The sequence below is a fragment of the Ictalurus furcatus genome, chromosome 26 (assembly GCF_023375685.1).
Source record: "Ictalurus furcatus strain D&B chromosome 26, Billie_1.0, whole genome shotgun sequence".
Taxonomy (NCBI): domain Eukaryota; kingdom Metazoa; phylum Chordata; class Actinopteri; order Siluriformes; family Ictaluridae; genus Ictalurus; species Ictalurus furcatus.
The window spans coordinates 10,497,257-10,512,179 of NC_071280.1; the positions used below are offsets into that span (position 1 = coordinate 10,497,257).

General features: G+C 36.6%; 1 protein-coding gene across 1 annotated transcript; it reads right to left on the minus strand.

Annotated features, from left to right (window-relative positions):
• Positions 1-2,784: 2,784 nt before the first annotated feature.
• caly (calcyon neuron-specific vesicular protein) lies at positions 2,785-13,498 on the minus strand. Its single transcript, XM_053615677.1, has 5 exons — positions 13,306-13,498; positions 10,121-10,251; positions 8,842-8,961; positions 6,667-6,780; positions 2,785-3,876 (listed from the first exon to the last, which is right to left on the minus strand). Exons 2-5 carry the CDS (start codon positions 10,247-10,249, stop codon positions 3,673-3,675), a joined length of 567 nt encoding a protein of 188 aa, XP_053471652.1. The 5' UTR covers positions 10,250-10,251; positions 13,306-13,498; the 3' UTR covers positions 2,785-3,672.
• Between the last annotated feature and the right edge of the window lie 1,425 nt (positions 13,499-14,923).

Sequence of the window (14,923 nt, forward strand, 5' to 3'; positions counted from 1 at the left end):
CCGTGTGTGTAACTAGGCAATGACATTCTCTTCTGTAACATGACGTGTTAGTATGTCCCAGTACTTCTTTGATACCCATTCAAAGGTATGTACTTTTTCCTTCACTAAAAGAGTGCATAGTATAAATAGGCGAATTGGGATGCAGCAACAGAGTTATTCCTTTAAGACAAATTATTTCATGTATACAGTATATTCCAGGTATAAGCTGTGCTGGTGTGAAAAACAAAAAACAAAAACCCAAAAAACATTGTTCTTCATGGTAATGGGAACATGGTAATGTCCTCAAAATGTCATTTTGTTCTTTGTGGGGACCATAAAAGAACAAACACACATGTATACATGAGATAAAGAGCAAGGCACGGAATCATTCCCACACTCGCACCTCTCAAAAACACTCTGTTATTAATCAAAGACCTGCTGACTTTTAAACACACTTCCTTCTAAAGGGAAACACAGAGTCTGAGACCTGAACAGTCAAAACAAATGAACAGTTTAAACATGTGAACAGTCAAAACAAATGAAAACGCCAAACAAACGTATGCTAAACCAATAGTTTACACTGTGGAGTTGCTTCTGCTGTCAACCAGGGGCTTTAGAACAGGCATGACTGCTAGCTAAGACCGTGACAGATTTAATACTTTTCTTTCTGTCCCCTCACCACACACTACACACACACACACACACACCCCGGCGTACACATTTCCCAGTGCATGCGCTCTCTATCTCCTGGCAACATTAGCTGTGCCTTGACCCAACTAGGGCCCAGTAAATGCCCTCATAAATACTTTAAAACTTTATTTGGTTCCATGCCCTGGGCAAAGTGAAATTTCAGGTTCTGTCACTCAGTGCGAGTGTGAAAGAGTGAGAGAAAAATGAAAATGCTGATTTCATTATAGAGCAGAGAGTGCAAGGTGGTGGTGTGAAAAATGTGGGAGTGTAAATGAGATGCAGACAGACGCACAGCAGGCATGCCAAACACACTTGCACATACCTACGCACACACACATGCAGTCTCACTCACACATGCATCTTTATTTGTTTTGTTTTTTAGACCCACTTGCGCCATTTTGTGTGCTCGGATATACGGTATATACACTTTTTCAGAGATCACCAAGCACATATACTGTATATGCATATCGAGATTTACTTTTGTATGTGAAAGCAGCTGTTAATTAAAGGTGAGAAAGAAGGAACCAGCGGTGTTCTCGATGTGTCTTGAAACAGATTGCTAAGATTTAAAAGGCTTATATTAAAAAATAAATAAAAGTTAATTTTACACCTGTTACTTCAGTTTGATTAAATCAGTGTAATTTGTAATTTATGAAAATAAAAAACCCCAAAATGGAAATATAACAACTGAACTTCAATAAGGACAGAGTGCTGAATACTGAAGTATTTATTTCCGTAAGATGAAGCCAGTTAATAACAGTAGACTGACACATATACACATGACTTAATAGTGGAGAATTAACATCGGTAGCTACTTTTTAAAAGGATCTCACACTAACCATTCTCTTCCAGTAAAAATATACACCAAAAAACAAAGTAAGAAAATAAATATAAAATAAATTTCCAGCTTAACATATTGAAGTGTAATACAATTAATTAAATAGTTACAGCAAATAAATAACCAAAAGCTATACAGATGAATACTTACAAAAATGATAAATAAATAAACAATTAATATTGCAAGGTCAAATATACATGATGGTAAGGTACAATCAAAGCAAATTGGTGGAAATTGCTAAAGATGGAAATCGGAGATAGGTAAGTTAGCACATTCATAACAGGGTCCTTTAAATACATACATAAGGACACTGTCGCTTAATTTTGTGGTTTTAATTTCACATTCTTGACTGTGCACAACAGGATGTTTTTATGAAATACGTCTACAGTTGCTGGTGGCTTGAATTTTATGGGAAATGTCCATTAGAGCACAAATAAACAAACACAAACATATGGAATTAAATTTGTGCCAAAAGTATTGCACGTAAGTTTTCAAGAAGCGGATAAAAATATACAATGAGAAAGAAGAAAAAGACTCTGAAACTGAAAACATTGAATTTGGTGGCAAAAATTGAACATGGTCTTCAAATAAACAGTATTCTTTGTGAACAGTTTTCTAAGCTTAATTTTCACTAATCATGGTTTATGAACACGCTACCAGAGTTTAGCTACAAAATTTTAGATTACGCTCCACAAGTTTACGTTCGCCATTCTGACACAAATCTCACGTGTGGGTGGGGCTTAACAACAATTTACTGTCATTGGCTAATGAGATTTGGATTGATGGCTCCCTGACCAGTGCTGTGAATTTTGGAGAGTGTTCTGGATGAGGTTCTCTGTATAGTTATAGCGTTTGTACTTAGTAGTAGAAATTACTTACTTACTTACTTAGTATATTAGTTCGTAATTCATATTTGAAGTTTGGGTAGTCTCATATGACTATTTTTTCGAGATGAGCTCTCAGGAGCGGCACGGAACGTCGTCGTCGTCACTAGCCAATGAGAGTAAATCTGTTAAGCCCCGCCCACATGAGAGGTTTGTGTCAGAATGGCGAACATAAACTTGTGGAGCATAAACGAAAACTTTGAAAGCATAAATAAAAACTCTGGCAGCGTTTTCATAAACCATGATTAGTGAAAAAGAAGCTTAGAACATTGTCAACAAAGAATGCTGTTTATTTGAAGACCATGTTGAATTTTTGCCACCGAGTTCACTGTTTTCAGTTTCAGAGTCTTTTCTTCTCTCTCATTGTATATTTTTGTTTGTTTCTTGAAACGTTACGTTCAATACTTTTGGCACAAATTTAATTCCATTCAGACAAACGAAAAAAAAATAATCACGATACATGAAGTGTTAAATACATATCAAAAATCCTGTTCACTTGTATTTCACATTACATTCAGCAATTTTTCATTTTCATGTAAACAGCCAGTGATTATACAGCAATCTCTACATGGGTATAAAGTATGTCTATGCATAAAGCAAAACATGGCTTGCTAGTTTTATTATATTTTATTGACAGATCACATGTTTTAGCGAGATTTATTAAGGAGAAAAATGTATAGATTATGATTCAGACTTAACTGTGATTGAAACTGTTTTTATCGTATGAATGCTGTTTTTTTCCTGTTGCACCTTAGGTTTTTTGAGAGCACATTTTACACACCATGCATGGGTTGTTCTGCTAAGCTAAATTACTTTCACCATAAACCGAGCGAGAGCTAATTAACGTGGAAATGGTGAAAAGCACAAAACGAATGAAGCCACAACAGCACAATGAGTCAAAGAACATGAAGTTATGAATCTAAAGAACGAGTTGCTAATATCTACATTTGAGTTAATATAGCGAGACAGTTTCTGAAGAACTGATAGTGTTTGTATTGTCAAGTATGAGTAAGGTAGAGAGATCTGCTGACTTTGTCAGGCTTCTCGGCTTGGGAGCTCCTCTCAGCCTATTAAAGACATATCTGATGTTGTCTGAATGCCTGGATGCTTAGGACATAGATAGAGGCAACATCAGCACACACACACACACACACACACACACACACACACACACACACACACACACTTCCTCTAAACACTGTACTTCCTCTTTCACTCAAACAAACATACACATAACCTCTCTGTCATAGCTCCTCCTCCACCATCCCCTCTCTCCAGCCCTCACTGCTGGGAGTGGCTCGCCTCCCCCTTGGCCTTCTGGGATTCCTTCATGGCATTGATGACAGGCAGCCAGGGAGATGAGAGCTCAGGGAGAGCCTTCTTAGCTGGATTCAGATGGCTGATGGCGGTGTACAGGCTTCCCCTCGAGCCTGCATCCTGCTCCGGGTAGTACATCTCCAGCGCGGCCGGGGTGCAGTGCTTATGCTGCGTTTAGAAGGGTGTTAAGTGAGGGAATAGGTCACGTGATAGATATTGTATGTGCAAAATGTAATGTAACACATTAATGCAGAAGCCTAATAAGGTTTGTGAATCTCTACAGGCTTCACCATCTGATTCAGTTTCAATTTAGGACGCCATGATGCGATTAAACACCACTTCTTTAAGCGGCTTGAATTTTGATTTCTACAGATTATGTATTTTATCAATGCTGTCTTCCTTCAAAACATAATATTAACATTTTCCTCCAGCAATTTTGTTCCTCAGAACAAAATTTGCACAAAGAATATCCACAGTCACATGGTTAAGATTGTAACCTGTTCGTATTGTACTAAAAGGCTCTGAGTAAGTTTTATTTGTAATAAATAAAGCACTATGGGGTGTGATGTTATAGGAAAATAAACAGTGACAGGGTGGCGTGTAGCCCAAGTCACCCAATTATTTTTGTCTAAAAGCCAATACCAAAGTGTGTTATTCCTCTTACACAGCAATTTGCCAGTTATTACAATTTTGTATTTAGTAAAGAACAGAAGTCGACCAATAGTAAAGAATGACACATTACATCATACTTTATGTTTATATGTAAGGGATAATTGGTGGCTGGGTGTGCGTTACACGATTTTAATGCACAGCGTGGAGTGGTTGCCTCCGCAGAGTCTTTTAAAATCGTGTAATGCAAACCTAGACGTGGATTAATCTGCTTATACCATGGTCACTTGCCAGCATTGACAAAGTCATTGGTTTTTTGCAGTGCAAAATGAAAAGATGAAAATAACGGTTAATTTCGTTAGTTATTTTATATACAGGTATTTAGATCTAGAATTCCACCCACTCTGAATCATACATAGAGATAAAGTAGCGCGATAAGATTACATTTATTTGAATTAATTATAGTAAATTATTACTATAATTCTATCTACAGTATCTCACAAAAGTGAGTACACCCCTCACATTTTTGTAAATATTTGATTATATCTTTTCATGTGACAACACTGAAGAAATGACACTTTGCTACAATGTAAAGTAGTGAGTGTACAGCTTGTGTAACAGTGTAAATTTGCTGTCACCTCAAAATAACTCAACACACAGCCATTAATGTCTAAACCGCTGGCAACAAAAGTGAGCAAAGTGTAATTTCTTCAGTGTTGTCACATGAAAAGATATAATCAAATATTTACAAAAATGTGAGGGATGTACTCACTTTTGTGAGATACTGTAAATAGTTATTAGATAGCGAGCGAGAGAGAGAGAGAGAGAGAGCGAGAGAGAGAGAAATTGTGTGTGTGTGAATTACCTGTGTCTGTGCCCCATCTCTACTATTAATGAAGTTGTGGGTTTAATTGTATGTTACTATGGTTACAGTTGTTTATAGGCAGTGCATTAATTTAGAATGGTGAACTACTTGTGGTATATATGGTTTTAACGGACACCATCCAGCCAAACAGAATCGATGTTATTGCATCTATAAAAAGTTGCACCCTCATTTTCTCTTCAAGTTAATAAGATGAAAAAAAAAATGCAGCTTGTTACTGAGATGTTACTTGATGACTGTTTGCATGGAAATGTAAAATCAAGCTGCTTTTCATGAGACAGAAAAACATTCCAGGGGGTGAATAAATAAAATAAAATCTGTAACCTCAAATTTAATGATAAAAGTATTGTTGGAGCTCATGGTGGATTACTGTTGCTATAATGTCTGTTCTTTATGCAGCAGTAAAAAAATATAGGCTTATTAATATTCAAGTGCATTTGAGTACTAATCCCTATAAGTAATTAATTAAGCAAATCTGAAAGTGTTTTAAAATAGCCGTAAATATTTGAGTCTGATTACAATGTTTTGTCCATCAAATCATTATGCATATAAGGACTGATTACCGAAAACCTTTGTGGTAAAATTTTGTGAAATCTTACTTAGTGGTAATGGTTTATTTTTGTCAGCATGACCAGAATAGCATACTGCCTTTACTGAGAATAAGCTTATTTAGAAAGACAGGATGAGCCTGGTGATTTCAAAAATCATACAGAATCTAAATATAAAAAAGTCAGAAACACACACATGAGCAACTGTGCACAGTCAGTCCTGACAGTGTTAATAAAGGTATGAAATAGCTGTGTCATGAACAATCATAGACGGCTGCCCAAAGCAAATCAAATCTAAACAGAGATTCTGTGTTGTTCCTCTGACTGAAAGCTACTGCATGCCAACAAGCCTAGGCCTTGGCGGACCTCATTCCTTCTTAACAAGAGGCAATTTTCCATCTTTTCAAGTCAACTATACCGTGCTAGCATATCTCGCTAATGGCATCTGTGGCGTCGACTTCAAAGGGGCAGAGGTGGAAGCTCCCGTGGGCCTTAATCACAGTTTAGTCACAGCTAAGACTAATTAAAGACATTCTTACACTCCTACACTGAACGAAGGAAAATGCCCTGATCCTACTTGGCTAGTTGAGTAACCACAGGCTATAAACTAATATCATGTCTTTAGAGGTTACAGTATCCAGTGCGTGAGATTATTAGAACAGACACAGATGTTGTTTTGAATGTGCTGAGGTAAAAGTAAAAGAATATGTGGAATGACTGACAGGTTTTAACATCTACTATGAAAACACTGGCTTTGAGGCACCACAGTAGGCATGAACAAGATTCTGTGCTAATACTAATTATCCTTCTAGCTCGCACTTGCTGTTAGCAGGATGTTTGAGGTGTAGCTTCCCTCGAGGCTTGATTGAAAATACAATAAGCAGGTGGTGATAATATTAGAGTAAAAACTGTAGTTACCTTGAGGATGAATCCCTCAGGGCAGCTAAGCTGGTCATACCACAGAGCTTTATACATAACCAGCAGTAGCAGACATGCAAGGAATGCCAAGGTGATAAGAATAAGTCCTGTGAGCTGCAACACACACACACACACACACACACACACACACCCACCAAGCGTATTAAAATAAGCTGATTAATAAGCACACTCACTATGCATATATTTAATAAGCAGGGAGACATGACAGTAATTGCAGCTCCACCATTTTATATAGGAACATGAGAAATAGTTTTCTACAGGCACTAACACACAGGCAATTTTAAGAAATGATATTTTAAGCTATAACAGCTTAAAAACAATATATTTTCTAGTTGTTTCATCTTGTCAGAGGTTGATATTAAAGTACATATAACTCTAAAATCATTTTCCAGTGTCTGTGAAAGCAGAGGTGCCAACATTCAACATTACTAACAGGAAAATCTTAGCAGGAAGACAGAAACAGAATTTTGCCACAAAACCGCTGTAGTGTATGTCAGGATGGTTAATGCATTTATATATATATATATATATATATATATATTTTATCTGTGTGACAGTAACAGTAAGCAAACATTATTTATGTTTCCATCCAAGTTGTGAATTTAACTTATCACATGAAACATTTCTGAATAAAGCACGGTTTCCATCCCATGTGTTCAAGAGAACAAAACCGTCACTTCACAACATTTTTACTTTTCCGAGCCAATTATCCAATCACATGATTTGTTGCCTTTTTTGATGCGCATTGAGGAACTTATTCTGTAAATGTGTTTCCATCATTGTTTATGTGCATATCTTCTTTTCGAATAAAAAAATTATCCTCCTCAATTGAGGGCATGCTTTTTTAATGCACACTTTGGAAATTTTATCTGCAGCTGGTGTTACCATCCAGGGTTTTTTAAAATGTGATACCCCAAAATTTGTATAACATTACTTGGATGGAAACATAGCTAGTGAGGAAAAGTCTGGTATAAACAATAATCAGCATCTTTTTTTACTTTAACCAAGCACTCTCTTGTTTTGTTTTCTATTAGCTCACGAGATCGAGACTTGAATGTGAATGCCTGTGAATGCACAGGCCAAAGTTCACCTAGATAAAGTTAGCACAAAGTGACCAGACGCTAAAAGGCTGAGAAAAGAGTATGTTTACTTTCTGGTATCCTCTGTATCAGTCCCTATCACTGAAGCAAGTCAAAAAGCTCTGGCTAAAGTGTAGATGTTGGCACCTCCATGATGAACGTATTACATTATTAGTTTACGTAAGCTGCTGGAATATTTCAAAAATGTGTATCGTATTATTTTACCTTTTCTTGAAATACAGACAAAAATTCAGTAATATACACTTTTATATTGTACAGATATACTGTTGGGTCCAAAAGTCAGAGACCACACTGAAAACAATTTTGTGCAATTGCAATTTTGTCAATTCAAGTAGTTTTCTGCAAATAAAGCACAAAAAACCCTGCAAGTTGCATAGCAAGTTTTGGGTTGGAAAAAAAAGCTTAACAACTCCTATACAGACTAAATTTTGTGGAGTAACATTGTGTGTTTTTTCATTTTTCAATTAAGCATGAACTAAAGCCATTTTCAAGCCATTTGACTAAATAAATTCTAACAATTTATACAACAGGACAAAAAGCTAACTAGCATAAGGTTTTGTTTTGTTTTTTGGACAAGATATTTTTATTTCGGTGCATCGCTAACAAAGTGCTTGATAGAAAACATTCAAATGAATGAAGATGAAAAAGACCAAAAATAACTCGCTCACTGTTTACCAAACCAACAAATAATGTATATAGTAAGAGAGGAAACTCTAACATTACGGAGGTGAAAAGGTCCTTCACAGACTTTAAGAGACTTGGCTATGCGGTTAATGGTCGTATGAAACCACAGACAGACTATAGGAATGAACTATATGATAGGCCAGTTAAATATCACAGGCAAACATTAAACCTTCAGGAATAATTTCAAGAGTGATTTTCTTGCAATCATGTTAAAGCGAATATTTGCATGAAATTGGTCTCTACAGTATAATTGTTTCAGATATACCAAGGCTACACTACTATACATCAGACCGGTCTTAAACCCATTACCGTTTAATAACAATCAGGTATTTTTAAACTAAAAGCACAGCAGCAGCACAGAGCAGCTTACCTTGACCTTCTCTGACACCTCGTCATAAAGGTTAATGTTCAACTTCTTAATGCTTGGCATGTACAGTTTCTTCTTTTGCTTCTTCTGCAGCTGATACTCGGTGGTTGTTTTGACGATGACCTATAGAAATTATGAGAAGAAGAAGAACACGAATACTTCAGCATGTAGATTGCCAGGTGGAAAAGCGCACAAAACGGGGCGTCGTTACACCATGTGTGATTGAGAATTTTTACAGTGTAGTGAAATGATCATGAAATACAGAATATAGTTCATCTCTAGTCCATTATTTATTGTCAGCTTCTTGTAAATTTTATACAGCTGAGAGACTATGACGTGGTGACATCTCGCATTCTACACACATCAGTCTTACTATCCTCGTAAACACCTCTGACATAATTAGTAATGCGATTAATTAGTGCTATGCCTACACCTACAAATCTAACCTTATTCTTTACCACGGTGAGAAAAAGGGAAGCTTCGGCTGGTCCCCACAAGGTCAAAACTGTCAGATATTCGTATTCCTGTAGGGACATTTGGTCCCCACCCATATATTTAAACATACCCACACACACTATTGTCTACACAAAAGCTTAGATTAGATTTGTATATCGTCTTCGACAGCACACTGCAGGAACCAGTACCATTGTGGACCCACATTTCAGTGCAAGAATAAACAAGAAACCTGATTTAAACTATGGATCACTGTCACTTCCCGACAGTTTTCCATGAACGTGAGTTCTAGGCCAAAGAGTAACAACTGAAACCAGTGGGTTGGCAGAACATCTTAGGTTGTTGAATTCAGAAAGCGATCTCTCTCTTTTCTTGTCATACACACATACATAGCCACAAGCAATGACAAACATACAGATCTGGTAATGCTATGTAATTTTAGCCATCACTGTCACTGAGAAATGAGTCATTTGCCTATGAAACACAAACACTCTGCTCTGATTCTCTCTGAGCAGAGCGAGTGCTGCTCACGCCATCTGTGTGTGTGTGTATGTGTGTGTGTGTGTGTGTAAAATCACATTCAGTCCTCATGAGGCATTTAGCAAGAGAGTGCATCAAAACGCATTCACGAGCATTATGTATGACAATGTTACAATGTCAGCTACGCCACTGACAATCCCATGGCGTCTTATAATACTCTAATATAGCCGCACTCGCTTGTACTGCACTCCTCCATCTGGAGTCATGTGCAGAATACACTGAGGAGGAAGGGAGTTGCCGTGGTAATGCGGAGACGGAGAGGTGCTGGCTGTCATGCGTGATTACTTACCTTATCTGGAAATGGCTTCTGGAGCTGGTTAACCTCCAGTGGCGTGATCAGAGGGATGTTATCAAAGCCATCCTCCAGAGATGACTCTCTCTCCACCTTCTCACCCAGAGTGCTGCCCAGTTTCACCATATCTGACAAACACACACACACAGGCACATGCAGTTTTATTACGCTGACATTCCAAAGGCACGAAGGAAGTTTATACAGTTAATAAATCAAAAGCGTTGCAGTGTTAAAGATGAACTAGTAGAGAGAGTGTTAAATGTGATGCTTGTGCCACCGTTCAGCTCCGATCGCTCTGTGCTGCAAAGCTTTTGGGAAACTCGGCACTCATCGTTAAAAAATGCAGTTGAAGTTGAATCAGAATGAACAACATCGGTAATCAGAGAAAACGTGCACAATCCACAGTGCAGCTTCACAAAGACGGTGCAGCTCCATAAACAGCTCCACACATAACAGACACAAAAAGTTTCCCATTTCTATGTGAAAATCACTCAACACAGCTTGTAGCGTAAAGCAGACAATATTGTTCTTCACTGACTCAAAAACTGAGTTAACTATTTGGCAAAACAAACAAACAAACAAAGAAAACACGATTTACTGATTACCGATATTTAATTTCAGTCCCAACATGGCCCATGTGGGAGCTGCAACCCATCGGGTGTAAACTACCGGTTTATAACCACATCTCATCTCATCATGGACAAAACTGACCCCTCATGATCATATCCACACAGAAATGAATGAATAAAGAAGGAAACATAAATAAAATAAGGAATGAATGAATAAACAAAATTATAATCCAACTAAAACAAACAAACAAACAAACAGATAAAATAATGAATGAATGAATAAACAAAAATTATAACCCAGTTAAAACAAACAAAAAATAAACAAACAAATAAATGAAAATTAGGAATGAATGAATGAATAAACAAAACATGAACCCCAAACAAACAAAAACAAAATAATAACTGAAATAAATACATTTAAAAAGACACAAAAGTGTATTGTTTATTAATAAACAACGTAATCAATAAATAATGAATAAATAATTTTGTGATTTAAAAAATATTTTACTTATTTATTTATTTTAAAAAAGTTTTATTCATTTGTTTTATTAGGATATATTTATTAATCTATTATAGTCTGTAGTCTTCAGCATAAAGTTCTCCCAACATCTAAGCCTATATTATGTTCCAATATTACACTGTCATCACAATTTCTGACATTATCATGATATTGTTTGTTGTCTAAAAAGAGATGTGTAAACAACATATTGTTTCCCATATTTCTAGCGGTATTTAAAGGGTTAATTATTTTATTAAAGGGTGAGCTAAGACCAATTAAACACTAGTTAGCATGGTACATATGCTGCCTGTCAGTTTGATAAATCGCTCTTGGCAATATGAAGACAAATCTGTAAACCAAAACAGCACACACAAAAAAAATTGGCTGTTTACCAGGCAAATTAAATTAGCATATTCCTCAATCCTCGTTAATGAAATTCTGATGTAATGTTGGTATTTTGCAGCATTCGATGTTGTATATTGTGATATATTATACATACACACAACTGATTATATATACTGCAGCTCTGGGGAAGGACATTTGAGGCACATGTTGTTTTTCTCCACTTCCCTGAATCTCAAGCCATGTCATTATGAGTCAGTGTGAACACACACTCATACACACGAGCTCCCACACAAAGGATGAAACAAACACAAATACATTATCTGTAGGAGAGCAGAGGACAACGCGTATCTCACGTATCTCGCCTACTTTCTTTCCTTCTTTCGTCTTCTGTCGTTCGCTGTGGGCTCATGGAAAAGGGACTAAAACATCTGGAATAGCTTCCTAGCTTTTCGGATTTATTTATTTATTTATTGTTACACGCTCACTGTCTACACTCAACACTACACACTATGAATATGCTTTAAATATCTAGAAATTCTGAATATCCATTGGTTCCACCGTCTACAGCTTTAAACATATGAATGAAAGACATCTGTTTGCATGTCCTGCATGTGTTGGAAACGTTCTGTAATAACATGTACCGCTTTACACCCTGGAGTTTATTCAGATAGCACATATGTATATCAATAGAGCTGAATTTGTGCATTACTTCATCAACAATCCTCTGGCCTTTTTTTAATAGCTGTTGTTAGTCGACTAATCCTACGATTGCCTTTACGTTGTGTTTACATTGCACAACCAATTTCTCTTTCTATTAATTTCAAATTGAGTCATGAAGTATGAGAACATTTTGGATAAGGGTGGCCACTGCCCTCCCATGCCCTCCCATACCCCCATAACCCCCACCCTCTTCTCTCTAAACCTCTGATTAGTCTGTATAGTTGACTTTCCAGGCATTTTTAAGGGAAGATTATATCTCTGAGGAGAAATCTGGAAGCTCAAACGTACATACAAAGCTAAAACCAGTCAGGCATGACTACACAGTGACAAACACTCATATGTTTACATCTAAATGAACACTGAAAGGGTTAATATCACCAAGTAAATCTTTATTAAAACCCTGCAGGTGTTCATTCAATAGGCCTACTCTTATTTTTCTGTAATATGACGGAGGACATTCAGCTCTAACGGTCATTCTTCCTACTAAAGAATATGTAAAGATAGTACGCAATAGCTGTCTTTATATATCTTGTGTAGTGTTTGTACACTGTAATTTTCTGCAAAGTAAGCAGTATTAGCTCTTTAAAAAAAAAAATCAATAAACCGCGGAGCTTAACAATAGTATACGTTAAGCCGCATAATTACTAGCTTACTAAACAGTAGGCAAAATAGTACGCCACCTATGGTAGCTCTATAGATGAGCGCGCGCTGTTTAGTCATACTGTTTAGTACGCTAGATTTAGTACGGTTTCAGTGCCTGAATCCCCAGAAGCAGTCACAAAGGACACCGGACACTGAAAATGTGTCTCTACGCTGCTATATTACTCAAAAAACGTCTTATATTTCCTCATACTTATTTTTTTTAGCTTTAACTTTGAACGCAGGGAGCGTGAATTGCCATATTTGTTTAAAAGATATGTAGAAAACGGCACGTCCTCGATTGAACAATCATCCGAAATGAAAGGTAGCAGTTACCTTAGTAACCACTGACATCACGCAGTTAACGTTAATACACACACTACATCAGGCTATGTATTATATAAACTCACCGGTTTTCTGTGTCGGTAGCGGTCTGGCTGTTCCGTGGGGAAGGCTTTTGAGGAAAATGAAAAAAATAAATAAAAATAAAAAATCAGTGCGGCTGAACGAAGTAGCACAGTTACCGTGGCAATGCCGGATTCAGCGGAGGCTGCGTCGTCGTTTTGCACTGCGCATGCGCAGTGCGTCACACATCCCGGCGCAGCACGCGTTTCTGTAACGAGCTGTCGCTCCTGTATGATGTCAGCCGCGCATAGAAGTCTGATTTGCAAGTCAATGCTATTATTTGCATATTCACACATTTTATTTTTAGGATTGTTTAAAGGAATTTATTAAGCCTTTGAAGTCTTAATCTTAGTCTTAAGTCTTAAACGTTTTGCCATAGATTATATTTTGCTGTAGTAAACCACCTTAAACTGCTTTTAACTTAAGTGCTTGTTATTATTTTTTTTTCCAGCACAACTTCAGCTTTAAGAATATTTTATTATTTTTTAAATATAAGATACTGTATTGATGTAAGTTCTTCCACAACCCACAAATAAGATAAAAACGCCTATTAATAACTCACATTTTTTTTTAAATAAATTGAGAAAACAGGCTAAATGAATTTTTTTTCAACACCATAAATGCAAAATATAAACTTTCAAAGACAAAAACAAACAACTCTAGTGAACTATCTACAAATAAAACAGATTAGTCACAGGTAATTTTTTCAGTGTGGTCAGTCCTTCCTTTTATCAAATTAGGTGATGTGTTAAAACAAAACAAAACAAAAAGGCCAGGAGCATATACAGATTGCTGTGCATTAAGGTGCACTACCTTGTCAAACGTTAAATAAATAAATAAATAAATAAATAAATAAATAAAACCAAGGTAAAGGTAAAGGGCAACATTGGGCAAGATAAAACGGGACATAACAAAAAGCAAAGACACTCATAAAAGAAGTTCTTTCTTATAATACATTAGGCTACAGAAGACTGCAGTGAAAATGTACACAAAGAAAAAAATATATTTAAGTGAAGTTAAAAAAACCCATAAGTGATGCCCCACCAATTGTGCTTAATTTTGTAAAATACTTAAAGGAAAAACAAAATAAAACCCATAGGGCTATGCCAGGATTAATATGTATCCTCTATAATTTTTAAGGTGTGTGCCTGTTTTATAATAATAATAATAATAATAATAATAATAATAATAATAATAATAATGCACATTTGCCTTGCACCTCCGGGGTTGGAGGTTCGAATCCTGCCTTGACCCAGTGTGCACATAGCTTGCTTGTTCTGCCCGTGATTTAGGGGTTTCCTCCAGGTACTATGGTTTCCTCCCCAGTCCAAAGACATACATGGTATGCTGATTGGCATTTCCAAATTGTCCACAGTGTGTGAATGTGTGTGTGATTGTGCCCTGCGTTGGGTTGGCACCCTGTCCAGATTGTCACCCACCTTGTGTCCCAAGACCCCTGTGAATGGCTCCAGGCTCCCCATGACCCTGTGTAGGATAAGTGGTACAGAAAATGGATAGATTGATAATAATAATAATATACAATTTTCAAGACTATTTAACAAGAATAGGTCAAATAAAAAAAGTATGTTTTTAATCTTTGATCACTTATTAAGTTAATTTCCT

Bases quoted from the DNA above. Each gene is read 5' to 3' on its own strand.
- caly (XM_053615677.1), bottom strand. From the start codon at position 10,249: ATGGTGAAACTGGGCAGCACTCTGGGTGAGAAGGTGGAGAGAGAGTCA. The intron at 8,962-10,120 runs GTAAGTAATCAC...TAATTTCTATAG, and splicing joins AGAAGCCATTTCCAGATAAG to GTCATCGTCAAAACAACCAC. The intron at 3,877-6,666 runs GTAACTACAGTT...TTCTAAACGCAG, and splicing joins CTGAGGGATTCATCCTCAAG to CATAAGCACTGCACCCCGGC.